This window comes from Ceratotherium simum, chromosome 2 (genome assembly GCF_057802395.1).
Source record: "Ceratotherium simum simum isolate JZ-2026a chromosome 2, ASM5780239v1, whole genome shotgun sequence".
NCBI classification, from domain to species: domain Eukaryota; kingdom Metazoa; phylum Chordata; class Mammalia; order Perissodactyla; family Rhinocerotidae; genus Ceratotherium; species Ceratotherium simum.
Window position 1 is genome coordinate 5280319 of NC_141901.1, and position 23255 is coordinate 5303573.

The window sequence follows — 23255 nt, forward strand, 5'->3', positions numbered from 1 at the left end:
GAGCTAACATAATTCATCTTGGTCCAGAGACTTGAACTTATTAAAGTGCCTAGCTTCTCTCTAGTTATTCACTGCCTATCTTCAGCTTCAGCTCTCTTTTAACTCTTAACTGCTTGCTCTGTCTTTGTCAATTTGAAAATCCTTCCCCTTTATAGAGAAAGAGGAAGATAATTGAAGCTGATTTATTCTCTTTCTGTTGACTACATTATATTCTGAAACCTAGAAAATGCTGCCATACTTATTAGTGGGCTCTAAAAAAGTGATACACAAAATAAGATTACAATTGCTTATATTATAGGAAGTTACAGAAAGGTAACAAGAGTGGATTTTGGATGTGGGATAAAACCTAACAGGAAAGTGAGATCCCCTTTGTCACTAGCAGCTGAGAACTATGCCCAAGGGAATCATAGCTTCTTGTTCTCAGAGTTGGAAGTAGGGCTGCCAGATTTAGCAAATAAAAATACAAGATGCCCAGTTACATTTGAATTTCAGATAACAACAAATAATTTTGAGTATAAGTATGTTCCATGCAATATTTAGGATATAATTATACTCAAAATTATTTGTTATTTATTTAAAGTTCAAATGTAACTGGGAATCCTGTATTTTATTTGGCAACACGGGTTGGAGGAGACCTCAAAGGAATTCAATCCAATCTTGATAAGAAACATGCTCTGCAGAGCAGCAGATCTGGTTCCTGCCCCACGCCTCACTCACCTCCCTATTCGAAAAGCAATAAATCACGTAGGAACAGAGTTCTCCTGGTCAGTGTTTTGTGTTCAGATGCAAAGTCTGGAAAACAAAAACTGAAAAGGATGGTTAAGCATCTAGGTAAATCAGGAAAAGCTCCCGTTCAATTGTTCAGTCATTTCAGCAAAAGCAAGTGTTTTCTTCTCCCAGTACTGAATTAACAAGGTAATTATCCTCACATAACACGACTCTGACATAGTCTCTTAAGAACTTTCACTTTCAAGTACATAAGATTTTGCATAATATTATCACTGTATTAATAACCTCAACTAATATAGTGCTTAATATATGCAAGGAAGAATTCTAAGTACTTTGCATGTGCTAATTCATTTAATTCTTGCAACAGCCTAATATGGTAATTAGTATTATTTTATATAGATAGGGACACTGAAGCACAGAGCAGTTAAGTACATTAAGTAACCTGCTTGAGATTACACAGTCACCAAGTGATCAAGGTGGCTAGGAACACGGCTGTCCAGTTGGCCCTTCACGACTACAGCCCGTTACTTCTTAGAGGTAGATAGTCCACAAATAAACAAAATCATATTCCATTAAAAATTATGTAAACTGGGTATTCTGGGATCTGAAACTATACGTTTAGTTCTACAACTTGCATAGACTTCCTGATTAACTGCTTGGTTAAATGGCTCTACACTATGGCACTTCCTGTGAGCCCTGTCAGCTTCTACTCAACACCTCCAGGGTGAGAAACTCCTAAAGTAAACAAGCCAGTTTGCTAGATGATTCTCCTCTGGTAGTTCCCTCTCTCCTCCTAGATTGATCCAGTGGAGCATGTAAATGACAAATAACCCCTTGTCAGTAGATAAAGATCACTCTGTCTTCCTGAGGTTCTTTTGGCCTTGGTCCAAACACTCTCAGCTTTTTCAACCATTCCTTTTGAGCTATGAAGACTAATTTGCTAATGCTCAAGTTCTGTACTTGTGCATGGATATTATCTTCTTGGGCATAAACCTGTCTATAGAAATTTTCTTATCATAAAACTCTAGTGTATGTTCAAATGAAAAATTATGGTCTTTTACAAGGAAATTCTGTCCTTGTAACTTCCCATGGTGAGTCTATGTGCACTGCCCTTTCTGTACCAATTTTTGGCTGTGAAGAGTCAATTAGAGAAATATTTTCTTCTGTTGTTTCAGGTGTGCTACATTTTTCTGAGGATTTCAGTGTAGGACTTTTACAGTGAAAACAAATCATTAAATCCCTACATTTGCCTACTCCCATGCCTAATGAGGGTGCATCCTCCAATTCTTTCTCCCTTTGTCTTTTCAAAGAGCAAATCTTGGGGCCAGCCCAGTGGTTAAGTTCGTGCCCTCTGCTTCGGTGGCCTGGGGTTTTCGGGTTTGGATCCCAGCGTGGACATACGATGGCTTGTTAAGCCATGCTGTGGCATTGTCTCATATACAAGATAGAAGAAGATGGGCATAGATGTTAGCTCAGGACTAATCTTCCTCAGCAAAAAGAGGAAGATTGGCAATGGATGTTAGCTTAGGGCCAATCTTCCTCACCAAAAAAAAAGCAAATCTTTACATCGAACAGGTTCTTTTAATGTCTACTTACATAAGCCTAGCATCAGAATTTACGGAAACGTGGAGGGAGCAGATAAATTGAGAAAAGGGATCTGGATAACCTGATGTGAGAGAGGACAAGCGGAGACTGGAGAAAGTTTGTTTCATATGACTAAGTTTAGCCTCTGAGGAATGTCTGATGGTGGTCAGAGTCTAAGGACTAATGGTTTTGAAAGTATTCATCACCTCTGGTGACGAAATTTCACTGCAGTTTTGGTTACTTTCAATAAACCACATAGACTCACTGTGGATTAGACTCTGCACTAGGGGTAGTATGTGCGTGCGTGCAAGCACAGGGTGTGAGAGAAAGAACTGATAAGAAATCAGCCGTGGTGTGATTCGCTTCCATATACTCTGCCTACAGCGTCATTGCTGTTCTCTTAGGATGAAGAACCAGGCTTTGGCAACAGCGCAAGTGCTGTTCATAGGGTCACTTCTACCACAATTTTGGGCTACTTTATCAAACAATCCCAGACCTGCTTTTATTCCCTTTCACCGAGATGGATTCTGGGAGAATAATGATTCTCCTCCAAAGATGTGGGTGATACCAAGAAACCAACATATGTCATTTATTTAACCTAGTAGCTGTGCTCCTGGGAATTTGCCTAAAGAAATGATTGGACAACTGCACAAAGGTATATAGGAAAGAATGTTTCCTGCAGTCTTGGTATTAACCCCTCTCCTTCATTAAAATTATCTAAATGTCCATCAATAGGAGATTAGTTAATAAATTTTGTTACATGCATTTAAGAGATTCTCTGTGGCCACTAAAGATGATACAGTTTGGTATTTGTAGATCTGGAATATTTTCATGAATATATATATATTTTTTTTGTGAGGATGATCAGCCCTGAGCTAACATCTGATGCCAATCCTCCTCTTTTTTCTGAGGAAGACTGGCCCTGAGCTAACATCCATGCCCATCTTCCTCTACTTTATATGGGATGCCGCCACAGCATGACTCGAAAGCAGTGCCTCAGTGCGTGCCCGAGATCCGAATCCGTGAACCCCAGGCCGCTGCAGCCGAGCACGCGCACTTAACCGCTTGTGCCACCGGGCTGGACCCTTTTCATGAATATTTTTAAGTGAAAATAGAAACAGGCTAAGAAATAGGCTACTTATATATAAGTATATGTAGTGTACTCTCGTTTTTGTCTTCTGTCTATCAGTACCTAAGTGCATAGGAAATATCCTGGAAGGACAGACACTGAAACACTGGAATGGTTATGTCGGGAGACTAGAATTATGGATGATTTTAACTTCAAGTTTGCTTTCTATTTTTCAAACAGTTTTCTATAATTAATATTAATTAAGCTGTTCATATAAAAAGGAAAAAACAAAATTATTTTTCAACAGAAATAAATGGATCATATAACTTTATCTTTGTTTCTAGAAATAGCGCTTCTGTAGTGAAGCCATCCCTAACTACCTAGAGGAGATATAGAGAATTCGTCCAACCATAGCTAATCGAAACATGCAACTTATATGAATCCACCTTAGTCACAAGATATACTGATCCCTTCTTTTGTTTGGATGTTATACTAATATTTAATTATTATTTTTAAATCATAGAGCTGCTACTACTAAAAAAATTCAGTTTACTCATACTAAAAATCTTTGTATTTCCTTAAAATGTTTAATTATTTTTTCTATTATTATCATTTTTCCTAAGCTGGTGCATCCAATTAAATGGTGAGCCTTACCATACTTTGGAGTAAGAAGATCATCCCATGTTTGGTAGATAGTAAATGTAAATAGCATTATTTGAGGGCTTACTTTTATCTGTTAAAAGCTTTTGGTTGATATCACTTACTTCTCCAAAACAACTCTATGAGACAGAATTACCCCCATTTTCAGAAAAATAGCAGGGATTCAGGATGGTTAGGTGATTCGTAGCATCATATAGTTAGCCATCGACAAAGCCAAGATTTAGACCCAAGTCTGTTGACTTTAAATCCCATTTCTTTCCTCTATACCATTTTGTCTTAAGAAGACTGATAAAGAACTAGCTACATTTGGCAACTTCCCATCAAAAGCATACAGTAGGCTGTCTATGGAGGTCATTTTTTTCCCTCCTTCATTGCAAACAATAGAACATGGTTTAGGCAGGAATAATTCCCAGATTATACTGTAAGACTGCCTATAAGTGGATTCTCACAGCACTTGTCAGAGGCACAAGCTTGAATCTTGGGTACCGCATGGGTCACACTCTCTAGGACACCTGCTGAGACAACTTTGGAAAACTCCATGACTACACTAATCAGGACAATGTGGTATTGGCAAAAGAGTAGACAATTATAGCAGTGGAACAAAATAGCCCAGAAATAGATCCACACAAAAAACAGTTAACTGATCTTTGACAAAGGGGCATGGGCAATTCATTGGAGAAAGGATAATCTTTTCAACAAATGGTTCTGGAACAACTGGACATCCACGTGCAAAAGGAAAGAAAAGGAATCTAAACACAGACCTTACATATTTCACAAAAATTAACTCAAAATATATTGTAGACCTAACAGTAAAATGCAAAATTATTAAACTCCTAGAAGATGACATAAGTGAAAATCGAGATGACCTTGGGTTTGGAGATGACTTTTTACATAGGACACCAAAGCCATGCTTCTTAAAAGAAAAAATTAAGTTGGACTTCATTAAAATTAAAAACGTCTGTTCTGTGAAAGAGAGTATAAAGAAAATGAGAAGAGAAGTTACACACTGGGAGAAAATATTTTCAAGAGACATGTCTGATAAAGGACTGTTATCCAAAGCATACATAGAACACTTAAAGCTCTGCAACAAGAAAACAGACAACCTGATTAAATAATCCAGGCAAAAGATCTGAACAGACACCTTACCAAAGAAGATATACAGATGGCAAGTAAGTATATGAGAAGATGCTCAACATCATACCTCATTAGTGAATTGCAAATTATAATAAAAATGAGATACCACTACACACTTATTAAAATGGCAAAAATTCAAAACACTGAAAACACCAAAAGCTGGCAATGTGGAGCAAGAGGAACTCTCATTCATTGTTGGTGGGAACGCAAAAGGTATAGCTACTTTAGAATGCAGTCTGATAGTTCTTTACAAAGCTAAACATAGTCTTACCATATGATCCATCAATTGTGCTCCTAGGAATTTACCCAAATGAGTTCAAAACTTATGTCCACACAAAAACCTGCACTCAGATGTTTTATCAGTTTTATTCATAATTGCCAAAACATGGAAGCAACCAATATGTCCTTCAATAGGTGAATGGATCAATAAACTGTGATACATAAATACAATGGGATGTTATTCAGTACTAAAAAGATATGAGCTGTCAAGCCACAAAAAGACTGGAAGAAGCTTAAAGATATATCACTATGTGAAAGAAGCCAATATGAAAAGGATACATATCATGTGATTCCAACTATATGGCATTCTGGAAAAGGCAAAACTACGGAAGCAGTAAAAACAACAGTGATTTCCAGAAGTTTAGAGGGAGGGAGAGAGGGGTGAATAGGTGGAGCACAGATGATTTTCAGGGTAGTGAAACCATTCTGTAGGAAACTATAAGGGTGGGTACATTTGTAAAAAACCCATAGAATGTACAACGCAAAGAATGAGTCCTAATGTAGACTATGGATTTGGGTGATGATGTGTCAGTGTAGGTTCATCACTTGTAACAAATGTATCACACTGGTGTGGGATGATGATAGTGTGGGAGGCTGTGCATGTGGGCGGGATGAAGTGTTATGTGGGAACTCTGTACTTTCTGCTCAGTTTTTCTGTGAACCTAAAATTGCTCTTAAAAATAAAGTCAATTAATTAAAAACAAACGAGCTTCTGGCTCTTGTCCACAATCATAAAACTCTCCCAAGATATGAATTCTGTGTGGAGCCTTCTCCCTCCCTGTTGATCTCTTTCAAATCCAAACTTGTAGAGGTGTTTGATTGGTTCAGTCTAAGCTATATGCCGATGATGGGTTGGAAATGGAAATCTGGATTCCACCTTGGGGAAAAGGACTATGATATGTGGACTTCCATAGACATAGGAAGCCATACTGCTACCATTGTGGCAAATGTCCACCATAGACACCGGTGTGGAAAGGGAAAAAACCCACATTAATGTTTTTCAACGACTAACTCCATTACAGGCATGACACCTGAATAATTAATTCACTCTCTTCTCCCTATTGGAAGGAAAAAAAATGTGTTCTCCTTTTTGATATTCACTTACTCGAATTTCTTATACGTGTACTTTTTTTTGGTGAGGAGATTCCTGTCAGAAATGTCTCAACTGCACCTGTAACTTTTTCAAACTGCTTTTGATACATTCACTTCTAGAAACTGTTTACTGAAAGGGTTAGCATTTCCTTACAATAACGTTTAAGCACAAAATAAGCAAAATTTACACATGTATTAAATTTCTTTCATGTCAGTTATGCAAATGTAATTACCCCTAGCAAATTTATATTTTGGTTATCTGAGAAAAATCTAGATGCTGGAGAAATATCCAAAGATATTTTTTAAAATGTTAGGATTATCAGGGGGCCAGCCCCGTGGCATAGTGGTTAAGTGGGTGCGTTCCGCTGCTGGCAGCCCGGGTTCGGATCCCGGGCGTGCACCGACACACCGCTTGTCAGGCCATGCTGAGGCGGCGTCCCATATAAAGTGGAGGAAGATGGGTATGGGTGTTAGTCCAGGGCCGGTCTTCCTCAGCAAAAAGAGGAGGATTGGCGTGGATGTTAGCTCAGGGCTGTTCTTCCTCAGAAAATAAATAAATAAAATGTTAGGAATATCAACTGACTCTATCAGTGGGAGGATGATTCCATCTTTGGTTTTGACAGTAAACTTAGAAATTAATGGACTTGGATACTCCAATAGGAAGTAAAAATACAAGGATTAAGAAAATGCCTACAGCATGAATAATATAAAATACATGGAGAAAGGAAGAAGGAACAGGACCACAAGGAAGAGCAGGCTCTGGGGGAGCAGAGGCTGGTGAGGCGTGGCGACTCTCATTGCTGTGGACTATTGGTGGAGACCCAAAGGATCACAAAGAGAAGGGAAAAGTAGGTTGTAAACTCAGCTAGGCAGCAAAGGAGAGTATAAAACTGTTACAGGTATTATAGAGATGTTTGCATTAACACAGCTTTACATTTATGGCTCATTATGAAAGATATTAAAATACTATAAATAAGGAAATGTGTAGTGTAATGAAAAGGAAGATAACTCTTAAAAGGAAGATGCTGACCAACACTGAATTTTTAAAAAATTACTCGAGTAATGTCATTTACAGAACGGCAGGAAGTAGATGTGCTAACACTGCCTGGATTCCCCGAGTTGCATTGTAGCCGTTGCTATTGTTGGTCCTTCTGATGTTCACTGAGCCCTGCGGAGCATGTGACAGAATAGGCATTAGTTTCGTGGTGTTGCCCATAACTGTGATTTATTTTCCCATTTGTAAAGAGATGGGGGATTGGTTAGATAATTTTTAAGGTCTCTTCTTGTCCCCGTATGCTTTGACCTTTCTCCCCCTTATATTCTTTGTCATACTAGGACAATATCAGTGTAAAGTAGCTAGCTCAAGTTAAATTGAACAGGGCTTCTGTTTTTAGTCCCTGGAAGAAAAAGTAAAATGAAAAAAAAATTAGTTTATATTTATTTATTCAATCAATAAGTGTTTATTGAGTTCCTACGTTATAGGTGCTGAGGATTCAATAGTGAAGCAGAGTCTCAGCTCTTATGGACATTATGTTCCAGTAGAAAGAGAAGAACAATATACAGGATGTATAAAAATACGTCAAGAGCTATGAGTTAAAATAAAGCAGGTGACAAGAGATTTTAGAAATGGGGTGGGGGCTGTTATTTTATATGGAGCGACAAGGGTAGGCCTCTGATAAGACAACATTTTATTGATTTGTTTGTACAATCGACTTTGCGGATCTGTTCAGAGTCAATCCAGTATCATATGATCTTTAAGGTAATGCATGTACTCTCAAAATCCTTCTAGATTCTGAATAATAGGTTACTGGCCTATGTCACTAATATTAAATAAGTTGACTGAGCCTCTGTCATCAAGGATTCAATTTTTTTTTTATTCTGTTCTATCAAAAAAAATTGGAAAAATTTTCAATAAAGATTAAAATAAAAAATCATTTTGGTTAATCAGAAAATTAGGGAATCCATAACACTCATGCCCTAAATATTCCACCATAAAGAAATCTTCTATTTGTGACTGATCTTTTCACTGGGAAGATGACAGTGTCTTCCAGCTTGAGGTCAAAAGTCTAGTGACATGCATACATCTTCCTCCTGGTATGTCAGATATGGGGAGGAGACTAGGTATGGGGAAGCATACTAGGTATGGGGAATCAGAGGTTTGGCCGACTCCAAAAAAATCACTCATTATAATTCACAAAAATAAAATCATAACCTCTGATGAAAACCACATGTTGCTCCTTTGTCACCAACTTCTCTGGCAGATGTGGTCCCAGTTTCAGCATCTTTGTGATGGTTTCATTGTCTGTCTTTTAATTATAATCATTGCCATTTATTGAGTTCCTCCTATGATCCAGACATGTTGCACGTTGTGTTTCTAATTCTGATGTCTGTGAGGTGTGGAGGATTTCGATTCTCCTTCATGTAACACATCTCGTAGTGGCTGAGCCAGGATAAGGATAAGTTTGATTGATCTGGTTTTACAGCTCATGGTTCCCATTACAGTGTGTGGCTTTTTAAGGAAAGACTCCTTAGGATGGCTACTGGCCACTGATGTGGGGGCTCAGGTCCCGGCCAGGGCATATTTCCTTCCAGGCGGGATGAGTCTGACTAATATCTAGTTTAGGAAATCCGTGATTGTTTTGAATTCTGCACCACAGAGGATTTTAAGTTCGTGGCAGCCTTGGTGGCCAAAAGGGTAGCCTTCTGAAAAAACAAAACCAAACCCCAAAAACGACTCCTCTGCTTACTGATTTTAATTTCCTGGTAAAGTGATTAACTGGACTTCATAGAGACGAGGCACCTTTCTTCTCAACCTAACCTTCCCTGGATATTGGTAACTTTGACTCTGTTGCCTGTTCTGTTCAGATTCCCCATTGATCTGTGAACAATGAACAATGTAACCAACACTATTTTTAAACAACTTCTGTGTAGTGGTCAACTTGCAACATTTCCTCTGTCACCTTGAGCCTGTGAATTCCTGGTCCTGAGTAATACATGCCAATGTAGTGCAGAGCAGTAGTTTTTAAACTTGTGGTAACTACAAACCTTCCTAGAAATTTCTTTGAGTTTTTTGGTAGCTGTGTAACTTTTATCCAGGAGCAAAGGTGAATATGAGCCCATCTAAAGAGACAGTGCCTACCTGTTAATATCACACACTTTCACTAACAAAAAATAAGTAAATAAAATAGCTATTAATGGTACAGGAGCTTGAAATGTCAGAAGCTAGCTCTTACTGGATTTTCCCCACACTCTGCCAGTCTGTCCATGAACCTGATAATTTCTTAGGCTGATTCTTGAAAGTGTTTTGGTGTACTATAGTCTTTTTTCTCTCTCTGCATGTTTTACGTAGTCGATATTTGATTGAATATAACTGATTTTAATATGCCTACAAATCAGGGGTGGACCCAGAGGTCAGCAAATTTCTTCTGTAGTCTTATATTTATATTGTATTTATTCTGGATACATTAATTTAGCACCTTCTTTGTGCCAGGCCTTATCCTAGACTCTGAGGAAATGAAGAAGACAAACAAAAAATTCCTGGAAGGAGATGGACAATAAAAAAAAAATCAACTAGTAAATTATTATTATATTAGAAGGTGCTAAGCACTATCAATAAAAATAGAGCAGCAAAGAGAGATCAAATTATACCAGAATTGGCGTGTGTATGCAGTTTTAAATTGGCTGGTCAGGGAAAGCCACAATGAGAAGGCAATATTTGAGCAAAGAACTGAAGGGGATATGGGAGTGAGCCACACTTATGTCTGAGAGAAGACAATAACTGACAGAGTAAACAGCAAGAGAAAAGGCTCAGAGGCAGGAGCATGGCTGACATGTCTGAGAAACAACAAGGTAGCCATTGTGACTGCAGTGGAGTGATAAGGGGCAAAGAGTAGCAGGAGATGATGTCGGAGAGTGAATGGGAGATGAGAGCATAGGTCATGGAGGCACTTGTATATCTTTGTAAAGACTTTTGGTGCATATATATTTAGAATTGCTATATCCTCTTGGTAAATTGACCCCTTTCTCAATATATAATGACCTTGTTTATCTCTTGTTACAGTTTTTGAACTAAAGTCTGTTTTGTCTGATATAAGCATAGCTAACCCTTCTCTCTTTTGGTTTCCATTTGCATGGTACATCTTCTTCCATCCCTTTATTCTAAGCTGATGTGTGTCCTTAAAGCCGAAGTGAGTCTCTTGTAGGCAGCATACAGTTGGGTCTTGTTTTTTATACATTCAGTCACTCTATACCTTTTGATTGGAGAATTTTATCCATTTACACTTAAAGTAATTACTGATGAGTAAGGACTTACTAATGCCATCTTAATTGTTTTCTGGTTGTTTGTAGTTCCCTTGTTTCTTTCTTCCTCTCTTATTGTATTTCTTTGTGAATTGATGATTTTCTGTAGTGGTATGCTTTGATTCCTGTCTCTTTATCTTTCATGTATCTACTATAGGTTTTTGCTTTGTGGTTACCATGAGGCTTACATAAAACATCTTACAGATATAACCATCTATTTTACGCTGATAACAACTTAACTTCAATTGCATACAAAAACTCTACCCTTCTACTCCCCCTCCATTTTATGTTTTTGATATCACAATTAACCTCTTTTTTATATTGCATATCCATTAACAAATTATGGTAGCTATATTTACTTTTTAATATTTTCGTCCTTTAACCTTTACACTAGAGTTAAGTGATTAACACACATCGGAGCACCTAAATATATTGATACTAACAGATCTGAAGGGAGAAATAGAAAACAGGGCAATAATAGTAGGAGACTTCAGTATTTCACTTTCAACAATGGATAGATTATCCAGATAGAAAATCAATAAGGAAACACTGGACTTGAACTGTACTTTAGACCAAATGGACCTGACAGACATATACAGATCATTCCATCTACCAGCAGTAGAACACACATTCTTCTCAAGTCCCCACAGACCATTCTCCAGGATAGATCATATGATAGGTCATAAAACAAGTCTTGGCAAATTTAAGAAGATTGAAATCATATCAAGTATCTTTTCCGACCACAATGGTATGAAACTAGAAATCAATAGCAGGAGGAAAACTGGAAAATTCACAAATATGTGAAAATTAAACAATAAACTCTTGACCAAACAGTGGGTCAAAGAAGAAATCAAACAATGTCTTGAAACAAATGAAAATGGAAATACAAGACTTAAGGGATGCAGCAAAAGTGGTTCTAAGAGGGAAGTTTATAGTGATAAATGCCTATGTTTGGAAAAAAAGAGCTCAGATAAACAATCTAACTTTAAACCTCAAGGGACTGTTAAAAGAAGAGCAAATTAAGCTCAAAGTTAGCAGAATGAAGGGAATAATAAAGATCAGAGCAGAAATAAAGGAAATAGAGACCAGATAAACAGTAGAAAAGATCAATGAAACTAAGAGATTTTTTTTGAAAAGATAAACTAAATTAACAAACCTTTAGCTAGAATAATTAAGAAAAAGAGAGAAGACTCAAATAAAATCAGAAATGAAAGAAGAGACATAACAACTGATATCACAGAAATACAATGGATCATATGAGACCACTATGAACAGTAATATGCTGAGAAATTGGCTAACCTAGAAGAAATGGATAAATTCCCAGAAACATACAACCTACCAAGACTGAACCATGAAGAAAAAAAACTGAACAGACTAATAATGAGTAAGGAGATTTAATTGGTAACCAAAAACCTTCCAACAAAGAAAAGCCCAAGACCAGATGATTTCATTGGTGAATTTTACCAAGCATTTAAAAAAGAATTAACTTCTTAAGTTCTCCCAATCTTTCTCAAACTCTTCCAAAAATTTAAGAGGAGGGGACACTCTCAAACTCATTTTACAAGGCCAGCAGTACCCTGATAACAAAACCAGATAAGGACACTAAAGAAAAAAAAATTGCAGGCCAATGTCTCTGGTAAATATCAATGCAAAAATTCTCAACAAAATACTAGTAAACTGAATTCAACAGCACATTGAAATGATCATACACCACGATCAAATGGAATCTATCCCTCGGATGCAAGGATGGTTCAACATATGCAAATTAATAAGTGTGATAAATCACATTAATAGAATGAAAGATAAAACTCATATGATCATCTCAATAGATGCAGGAAAAGCATTTGACAAAATTCATCATGCTTTCATGATAAAAATTGTTAACATACTGGCTATAGGAGGAATGTACCTCAACATAATAAAGGCCATATATGACAAGCTTACAGCTGACGTCATACTCAATGGAGAAAAGTTGAAAGCTTTTCTGCTAAGATCAGGAACAAGACAGGGTGCCCACACTCTCACCACTTGTAGTCAACATAGTACTGGATGTCCTAGCCAGAACAATTAGGCAAGAAAAAAAATGAAAGTCATCCAAATCAAAAAGGAAAAAGTAAAATTGTCTCTCTTTGCAGATGACATGATGTTACATGTGGAAAATCCTAAGGACTTTGTCAAAAAACCAACAATTAATAAACAAATTCAGTAAAGTTGCAGTATACAAAAATCAACATATAGAAATCAGTTGTGCTTCTAAACACTGACAATGAAATATCTGAAAAAGAAATAAATAAAACAATCTCATTCACAATAGAAGCAAAAACAATAAAATACTTAGGAATAAATTTAACCAAGGAAGTGAAAGATGTGTACACTGAAAATTGTAAGACATTATAAGACAATTATAAGAAATTGAGGGAGACAGAAATAAATGGAAAGATACTCTGTGCTCAGGAATTGGAAGAATTAATACTGTTAAAATGTTCGGACTACTCAAAGCGATCTATAGATTCAATGCAATTCCTATCAAAATTCCAATGGCATTTTTCACAAAAATAAAAAAAAAAATCCTAAAATTCATATGGAACCACTGAAGACCCTTGATAGCCAAAGCGACCCTGAGAAAGAAGAACAGAGCTAGGGGCATCACACTTCCTGATTTCAAACTATACTACAAAGCTGTAGTAATCAAAACAGCGTGGTATTGGCATAAAAACAGACACATAGTCCAGTGGAACAGAATCAAGAGCCCAGAAATAAACCCACACTTATATAGTCAACTAGTGTTTGACAAGTGAGCCAAAAGTACTCAATGGAGAAAAAAATAGTCTCTTCAATAAATGGTGCTGGGAAAACTGGATATTTACATGTAAAAGAATGAAACTGGACACCTATATTAAACCACTCACAAAAATTAGCTCAAAATGGATTAAAGACTTAAATGTAAGACCTGAAACCATAAACTCCTAGAAGAAAACATAGAGAAAAAGCTCCTTGACATTGGTTTGGCAATGGTTTTTTGGATATGACACCAAAAGCACAAGCAACAGAAACAAAAATAAATAAGTGGGTCTACATCAAACTAAAAACCTTCTTAACAGTAAAAGAATCAACAAAATGAAAAGGCCACCTATGGAATGGGAAAAATTATATATAAACCATCCGTCTGATAAGGGATTGATAATAGCAAAAAACCAAATAATTCAGTTAAAAAATGGGCAGAGGACCTGAATAGACATTTTTCCAAAGACATACAAATGGCCAGTAAATGAAAAGGTGCTCAACATCACTAATCATGAAGGAAATGAAAAATAAAACCACAATGAGATATCACCTCACACCTGTTAGAATAGCTATTGTCAAAAAGACAGGAGATAAGTAAGTGTTGGTGAAGATGTAGAGAAAAGGGAACACTTGTGCACCGTTGGTGGGAACGTAAATTGGTGCAGCCACTGTGGAAAACAGTATGGAGGTTTCTCAAAAAATTAAAAATAGAACTCACATGGTAGTGATCCAGCAATCCCTCTTCTGGGTATACATCAGAAGGAAATGAAGTCACTATCTTGAAGAAATATCTGCACTCCCATGTTCATTGAAGCAGTATTCACAATAGCAAGACACAGAAACAACCTAAGTGTCCATTGACAGATGAATAGATAGAGAAAATATGGTGTACGTATACAATGGACTATTATTCAGTCACAGAAAGTAAGGAAATCTTGCCTTCTGCAACAGCATGAATGGACCTTGAGGGCATTATGCTGAGTGAAATAAGTCAGACAGAGAAAGACAAATACTGTATGATATCACTTATATGTGGAATCTAAAAAAGCCAAAATCATAGAAATAGAGAATAGAATGGTGATTGCTAGGGGCTGGGGGTGGGGGGGAAGTAGGAGAAATGAAGAGATGTTGGTCTAAGGGTACAAATTTCTAGTTAGAAGGTGAATAAGTTCTGGGGATCTAATGTACAGCATAGTGACTGTAGTTAACAAGACTGTATTATATACCTGGAAGTTGCTAAGAGAGTAGATTTTAAATGTACTCATCACACACACACACACAAAAGTAGTTATGTGAGATGATGGAGGTATTAACTAACCTTATTATGTTAATTATTTTGCAATATACGTGTGTGTCAAGTGATAATGTTGTACTCTTTAAACTTACACAATGTTATATGTCAATTATATCTTAATAAACCTGGTGGGGGAAAAGACTTTGGATTTAACTCATGAAAATGGGGAGCCATTGAAGGATTTTGAGCAGAGAAGTGACCTGATATGACTTACATTTTTAAATGATCACCTTGGTAGGTTGGTAAATTGACTGCAAAAGGGCAAGAGTGGAAGCAAGAAAACTAGTTAAGAGGCTATTGCAGGAATCCACTAATTCTAGTAAGTAGTGATGGTGGCTTGGAGTTGGGTCTCTTGGGTTGGTAAGAAGGGTTTAGATTCTCTTTGAAACTAGAGAGCCAACAGTATTTGCTGACAGATTGGGTGTGGCATGTGAGAGAAGGAGAGGAGTCAAGGATGAGAGAAATTCGTTGAGTCATATCTCTCAACTGGTTGTTGTCAATCAACATCTGCACATTAGCAGATTATGCCCACTTTGTACTAAGTTCTACTTTCTTGTTTGTTACTTGATTCTTCTCCACCTAGTCATGCTTTGAAAAACTGAAAGTGAATAATTCATTCTGAGAGTTTAAGAAATTCCATTTTAATATGCTAAATAAAATTCAGCCATTGGTCAAGTAGTCTATTTGATTAAAAGCATAAGAGAAAGCCACAGGCACAATTCCTGGCTTTATGTTTGTAGAGAGTCATCTTTCACGTAACATACAATCACCATAATTTTGGTCTTTTAAAAAGAATTCATTTATTAAAAACCATTTGGTGAGTTACTACTACTTAGCAGACATTCTGCTAGGGCCAGGGACCCAGAGACGACTAAGACATCTTCCCTGTTCTCAAGGAGCCTGCTATCTAGTGGGAGGTGCAGAAATATAATTGAGTAGGGGGATAAATGAGATTAGTGACAGAACAATGGTGGGGACAAAGTTCCAAGGGAGACTAGAGGATGACACAACTTAATTTTATCTGGAAGAATCAGGAAAACTGTAGGTAGAGGAGCAGTTTACAGGTAATTATGTAGGGAGCTGGGATGGGCACTCCAAGTAAAGGAAGCAGTACGTGTGGTGTATAAAAGAGGACGGCACATTCGGTTGACAGCACGCAGGTTTGTTAAGGCTTGATGTTTGGAAGCATGTGAGTGAGTGATGGAAGGTGAGTCTGAAAGGAAAAGCAGTGTTAGATCTTGAACGACTTTGTACACAATGAGATGTGTGAAATGAATCCTGTAGGCAATGGGAATTAGCAAAGAGGTTAGCAGTAGCAAACCGACGTGATTAGATTAAGGCTTTAGAATGATTACTCCGGCAATGCTGTGGAGAGTAGATTGGAAAAGGAGGAGACCTGAGACGGGGAAACCTGTTGGTCTACTGTAATAGTCCTAACAAGGGATGGTGACGGCCTGCCTTGAGCAGTGTGGAAAGAGAGGAGGAGACATACTGAAGAGCTACTTGGAAGGTAGACTTAATACAGCTTGGTGGAGAATGACATACGGGTGGATAGCAAGGAGTCTAAGTATCCTAAGTGTTTGTATTTGCAAGTTGGATGGAAAATAGCACAATTCTCCATGTTAAGGAGTAACAGGAGGAGAAGCATCTTGAGCAGAAAGATGTGTTCAGAGTTTAAGAACTGATGGTGTAGCTAGGTGGAGATCACTGAAAAGCCATTCTGAGGTTCAGAGTGAAGTCTGGCTGGAAAATAAAATACCATTAATGAAAAATCTCTGAGAGGTTAACCTGTAATTTCTATTGAAATATAGGAACTTATTTTCCTATCCCTAATAGCGATGGCAAAAACTTTTAGTTACACATATATTTAACAAGAATGTTATTTTTATATCCCTATTAGTAATGGCAAACCTTTCAGCTACATGTATATTTAGTAAATACATTTTATAGATGCCCATGTAAAACAAAACAAGACAAAAAGCCCCACAGCAAATTGAGTGCCAGAAAGATTGCAGCGGAACAAACCCACTCAAACCCTGCTGGAGGCAGCGCAGACTGAAACGACATCTTGGGAAGACTATATCGCAATACGTAGCACGAGCTATCAAGGTTGTATGATTTTGCCTAGTAATCCTACTCCCGGTTATTAAAGGGAAATAATTCAGGGTATATTAATGAAAAATTACCTTATAGATGTGATCTATATAACAATAAGTTGTAAGGGAATGGTTTAAGGTGAATATGTATATATTTGCTCAGAGTAGAAACATGAAGACTGTGAAGAAACCCGGGAAGATATTTACATTGACGTTAAAATAGCAGTTATAATTGTCACAACTGTGCAACCATATATATACCAATAGAGACTCACTGGAAAAACATTAAAAATAAAAATGGTAATGTCAGAGTGGTAAGATTATAGATAATTTTCTCTTTTTTTTTTCCAAAATAAAATTCACATTGGGACAACTTTTCAACAGCTTTTAAAAAGGTATATATATTAAGTTTCAATAAAGCAAACATGTGCATATAGACAAGCTCCAAACACTCATTTAAATGTTTCTTGGGTACCTGGGAAGGGTGGTGTAAAGAAATGAGGGCCACTTGAACGAGAGTAGAGGGGAGAAATGCGAAGAAAAAGAAGGGGAAGGAATGAGAAACTCAGCGGGGCAGCAGCATCCCTCCGCCTCCCTAGGGAGTCACTATGGATGGCATCAGGGGCTCAGGATCCATGGTGTTGGAAGCCTCATGTGACAGCAGATGTTACATGGGGGAGGTAGGAGAGCAGGACCACAAGAACCACCCCACCTCATTTCCTTTACACGGTCCGGTGCTGGCCCATGACACTCTCATGGCCTTGAGGGATGTCTGCAGTGGAAGATTTAAATTGAGACCGATGGCAGAAGATGAGACAACCACATTTCTTTATGCATACATTTGGTTTCATTGACACATTAACCACAGGAGAAGGGGAAAAGGCCACAAGGTATGGGGTTAGTATGAGTGGAGGCAAAGGAACTTTTTTTTCAAAGAAAAAAAGCACCAATCTTGCAAAGACTTTCCGTGATTCCACACCCACCTCGAAAGCCCCCTCTTACCACAGGAAGTGCGCTGACCATGAGAGTCATAAAAGAGGCTCAGGAGCACCGTTCTTCATTCTCTCCCTGCACAGCTCAGCAGGACCTCAGCCATGAGACCTCTCATCCTGGCCTTCCTCGCGATCTGCTGTCTCACAGCACACGTTGTGGAAGGTAAGTCAAAAGGCCGTTTATGAGACACGGAACAGATATGCAGGCAGGTGGGCACACGCTTTGCTTTTGACTCAGATTTTGACTGGAGTAAACTGCTTTTCCCATGGTAGGCTCAGACTTCCCATATGTAAAATCACAATGATAATTTTGACTCTAGGGCACTTTGTAGATTTCGAAGCAGAGAGAACTTGGTTAGAATCTGGGTTCGTACTTTTCTTTTCTTTTCTTTGTTTTATTTAATTATTTTACTGAGGTCATATTAGCTTATAACATTATGTAATTTTGGTTATACATTATTATATATCAGTTTCTCCTACTTGTCATAATTGAGTGATTTTGGATAAATTTCTTAACCTCTCTGGGCCTACACTTACTTATCTATAAGTTGAATATAATAACAGATACTCTCACCTGGGATTAAAATGAAATAAATCTTATGATTACCTGTCAGATTTCCTCACAAGTAGTCATCTCTTGGTTAATGTTAGCTGTGGAATGGTGGTGATGATTATATATGCTTTTGTAGCTTTTGCCTATTTAATATCTATCTTGATAAATTCTCAAAAATTTTGAGAGTTCAGTCATAATGTTGGGGTGTATATTCTGAAGCAAATCAATGTTTTTTATTAAAAAAAATGACTAGAAGCTCATACTGTCATACCCAGGAAATCAATATTATCTTCAAGAACTTAGGAGAGTCTATTATTACTGCTATGAATGCTGTTCCCATTTACAATAAACTTGAGTTTATCAGAGACCATATGTTAAGGCTAACAAATAGATAAATGCCTTATACACAATCAAATAAACCTGCAAGACATACCCAGATGAGACTTAGATATACTGAGCCTGACTTGAGTGTTCTACACGTATTTCTTAAAGGATCTTTTCTTTTTTAAATTGATTGGAGTTTATTTCTCCTTGTGGCTCTGGAAAGAAGAGAGAATATCCTTTGGGTCTAATTAATATTTCAGTTAACTCTCCTTTCAACTTCCTAATTTGTAGACTTGTTACTTAGACTAGAATATCTGAACCTCATCATGGATCCCCAAGGGTGTCTGTGAATAGAGGTGGCAAAGTCTGGGACTCCCTGAAATTGTGCACAAAATAAAAAGTATTGATGAAATAAAAAGTTTAAGACTGCTAAATTAGGCCAAATACCACAACATGGCTGGCATTTTGCTAAGACGTTAGGCGTACCGTGTGGTGGAAACCCAGGTACGGGCAGGGGAAATGATGCTCCGTTAGAGACTGAAGAGGATGGCAGACACGGGTCAGATTCCCAAGTTTTCTAACTCGAATGACCTCTACAAGGTCTCCTGGGGCTTAGCTTTTCATGTACAACAATGGGATAAAGCAATCTCTGCTTTGACTCAACTCTGCAACGTGAGTGAAGGTGAGGTCTTAATAACAGACACACAAACGTTGCTGAGAATAAGGAGAAGGTTTTGGGGTTTGGAGTCCAGTAGGATCCTCTGGGTCTTGGAAGTCTATGTTAGAGACTTCACAGAGAGAGATATTGTTTCTTAAGTAGTGAGAGAAACAGAGAAAAAAAGCAGATTTCTCTTTTTTGCTGACTTCAGAGACCGTTCAGCATTAAAAATAAACTGGTGGCGATAAAGGGTAAAGAATGTGCAGACTGGATATTGAGAGTGATGGAAAGATGGAGGGATGAAGAAGAGCAATGTTAGTTAACACCTTTTGTTTAGTTTCATGTTTAAAAAAAGCCTTCTGATATCAGCAACATTATAGGTCAAATTTGATCATCATCAGCTGTTACTCTAGGTGCTTTTTCACTGAATATTCCTCTAGGAAGAAAATACCAGTTTCTTCAGCTTAGGAGAAAATCAGCACTTAGAAACCTTGATTAGATTTTACCAAACCCTTAATATTGTTAACTATCCCAAGTTATTTTCCCTTCTCCAATGTAAGATGTTCTCTAGACTGAAAAGTTTAATTCTGCTTGGGCCATTTCTATTGGGGAGTAATACTTTACGAATGGCTTCCTTTATATATCTCACATTTTACCATTTGAAATGAGAACGTCTTTATTTATTCAGTCAAAAACAAGCTCCCTCCTCCACATTTAATGTTGCCTTCTCCAAATTACTCTTTATCATATCATTCTTTGTTGTTTTATTTACAGCACCGTAACATTTATACTTTTTGAAATTATATTTTATTTTTGTCTGTCTGCTTGATTTCTTCTCCAGGTGTGGGGAGTGAAGTCCTAGAAAGGAGTGTCTGTGTGAGTCTAACTACCCGGCGACTGCCAGTCAAAAACATCAAGACCTACACCATCAAGGAGGGCTCCATGAAAGCAGTCATGTGAGTTTGCCTCCCCCAAAGCTGGGCTGGATGGAACACAGTATATAGAAATGCTGCCCTCCTCAGGAAAAATAAGTCAGCATGGAGGAAGACCTCAACTTAACCACAGCTCCTTTGTTTTTCCATATTAACCATGTCTTTACGTAGCACCGAATAATGATTATCACAAAAATTTGGCAACTAGATAAAGAATATCACCCTCCTTTCTGATTTAGCTCAGAAAAAGAATCTGACGGGGAACCAGATGAATACTGTACTCGGTTCTGAGGGTTAGCCTTAGAGATGGCTGGTTCAGATGACGATTTGAACATATAGCCCCACAGGTGTGGGATGCCTCCCTTCCCTTCCTTCCCTTCCCTTATGGTGTGTTGGAGTAAAGTAGAGTAGAGTAGAGTGCCAGGTTTTATCAGTTGCCATAGCTCAAGGAAAAGTGTCGAAAACTAGCCTACATGGTACCACTCTTTTTGCAGGATCTCATTCTCAGAGTAGCAGCTCTTCCCAACACAGCTTTGCAACTTTACCCAAAGAAATTAAGATAAATCACCTTTAATCATCTTAAAAATAAGATGTTTATGTTTAGATTTGAAAAGGGAGATATGTAATAATTGGACTAGATGACCTCAGATGTCCAGCTGAGTTACAATATTTTGTAGCACTGATGAGAAAAGGAGCCTGTGAATTGTGGTGAATAAAGGAGCTGGATGTTACTGGGAGATAGTTCTCCTTCATGTTAAAATAGATCACAGAAGATTCTCACATATGGTCTCATGGTTCTGAAAGACTATTTTGTCTGGTAATTTCTGCACAAGATCTTTTGTATTTGGTCTGATCTTAACTCCTGGTCCCAAGGCCTGGAGGATGTGACTAACTTTGTCCACCTTTTCCTCTCATTGCAGATTTATTACCAAACGTGGCCTTAAAGTCTGTGCTGATCCGCAAGTTGAGTGGGTGAAAAAAGCAGTCGAAAGTGTGGACAAGACCACCAGAAGAGGAGTGATCCAGACCAAGCCTACAGGAGCCCAGCAGTCCACCAATACAGCTGTGACCCTGACCACATAGTGGACTTCCAGCACCTTGTCCCCATCACTAGCCAGCTAGCTCACTTCCCTTTACAAACTCATGGACTTATTCAATTATATTCACCTTTTATGAAAGTGCTGCATGAGTCAAATTATTTTCTTACATTTTTATTTTTCATGTCTTTCATATTCATTTAGATGCTCTAATTAATAAATATTTATTATTAAGAATAGTCCCAAAGACTATTCATTATGTATTGGAAAAGTAATATATCATTTATGTTCTATTTCTGTCCTAACTGAACCTCCCTTTGATAGTATCCATGATGGGAGAGATTTTGGCCAATGTTTATCAGAGATGAAACGTATATTCTTCATTCTTAGGTTCCAGCTTGAAGTGGTTCTCTACACATGAGTCACAAGTGAGATCTTGTGGCAATGACAGTTCAAGATCCATTTCACCCTGTCTTCATAATGGAGCTCTATTTATGGAATAAGGGAGAAAATAATCCAACTGTCACTAGGTTCCCAATCTGAGGGTCCACTACTCAAAAAGTGGCTTTACTCAAGTTTGATCTGGAGCAAATTCTCTTACCTCCCTGTGTTTCATTTGCTCTCCTATGAAAGGAAAAAAAGACAGCCCTTGTCAGTTCTTTCATTTGTCAAGGTAGCAAAGGTTAGATTTTTGGTGAAAAGATACTTGATGCAAATAAAAATCAATGCTCTTCTAATTGGGCAATGATCTCACTGCCCTTCTGTGATTTCTGTAATTGTCACTACTTCTGTTATCATACAAGTCATGCTTCTCTGCCAGTAAGCTTTTAACACCCCAAACACTGTCACCTGGAACATTTCTTGAATGTGATCACAATCTGCAGTAATGTTTTAATAAAATGTTCATCCGGTCACTCAATACCCCAGACTCATGCTCTCTTATATTCTCATTAAATTGCTGATTTGATTCCTGTTCGTGTCTCTTCTATCCAAGTAGCTGACCATGCATACATCTGGTTCTATCTCACTCCAAATAGTAAGAACTGGCTGTGCCTTGAGAACTTCAAGGGAAGAGAAAGTACTAACTATAGTCTAGTCCTGAGGGGACACTCAGCGGTATCGAGTACTTTCAGAGGGTACCTGAGGGCAGCTCGTTGGAGTCACCTCACTTCTAGTCATCGAACTAGTGACCAGAGCAGAAACCATTAAAAGGCTGACTCTTGGCAAAAGCTGGGGTCATCTATCCTTTCTCATTGCTATTTGCCCACAATAATTTTCAAAGCTGGTCTTAAAGAAGCAAACACTGAGAATAAAACACTTGCTTTGTGAGGGGTGAAACACAGCAAAGTCACAGAAGATGAAAGGAATGGTTTTCTGATTGAGCTACATATATGTGTTTCCCAAATGTCTCCTAGATCCTAGAGGTTTTCATGAGATAATAATAATGTGATATGTGGAAGAATGCGGGTTTCCACATCTCCTTAACTGATCACATTCTCTAAGATGGTGCTATGTGATGCCAAGGGGTTTCAACCGAAGAGTGTACATAACTTTTAACTAATTGACTGGATCTTTTGAATTCATTTAGGTAGGATCTAAGTCAGATTTAAATTCAAGTCAGAGAAATAATCTAACAAGAAGACATCTCAAAACATTAAATTTTTTTTAGTGGCTGCAACCCCTCCTTTGTGCTCTTATACTTACTTTTAACCTAAAACTTATCAATTTGTATTGAAATT

At 37.7% G+C, this 23255-nt stretch overlaps 1 protein-coding gene across 1 annotated transcript; it reads left to right on the top strand.

Annotated features, from left to right (window-relative positions):
* The first annotated feature begins 18081 nt into the window (after positions 1–18081).
* Positions 18082–22488, top strand: LOC101387445 (cytokine SCM-1 beta-like). Its single transcript, XM_004425070.3, has 3 exons — positions 18082–18175; positions 20389–20503; positions 21400–22488. The coding sequence occupies exons 1-3, from the start codon at positions 18115–18117 to the stop codon at positions 21560–21562; spliced, it is 339 nt and encodes a 112-aa protein (XP_004425127.1). The 5' UTR covers positions 18082–18114; the 3' UTR covers positions 21563–22488.
* Positions 22489–23255: the final 767 nt, after the last annotated feature.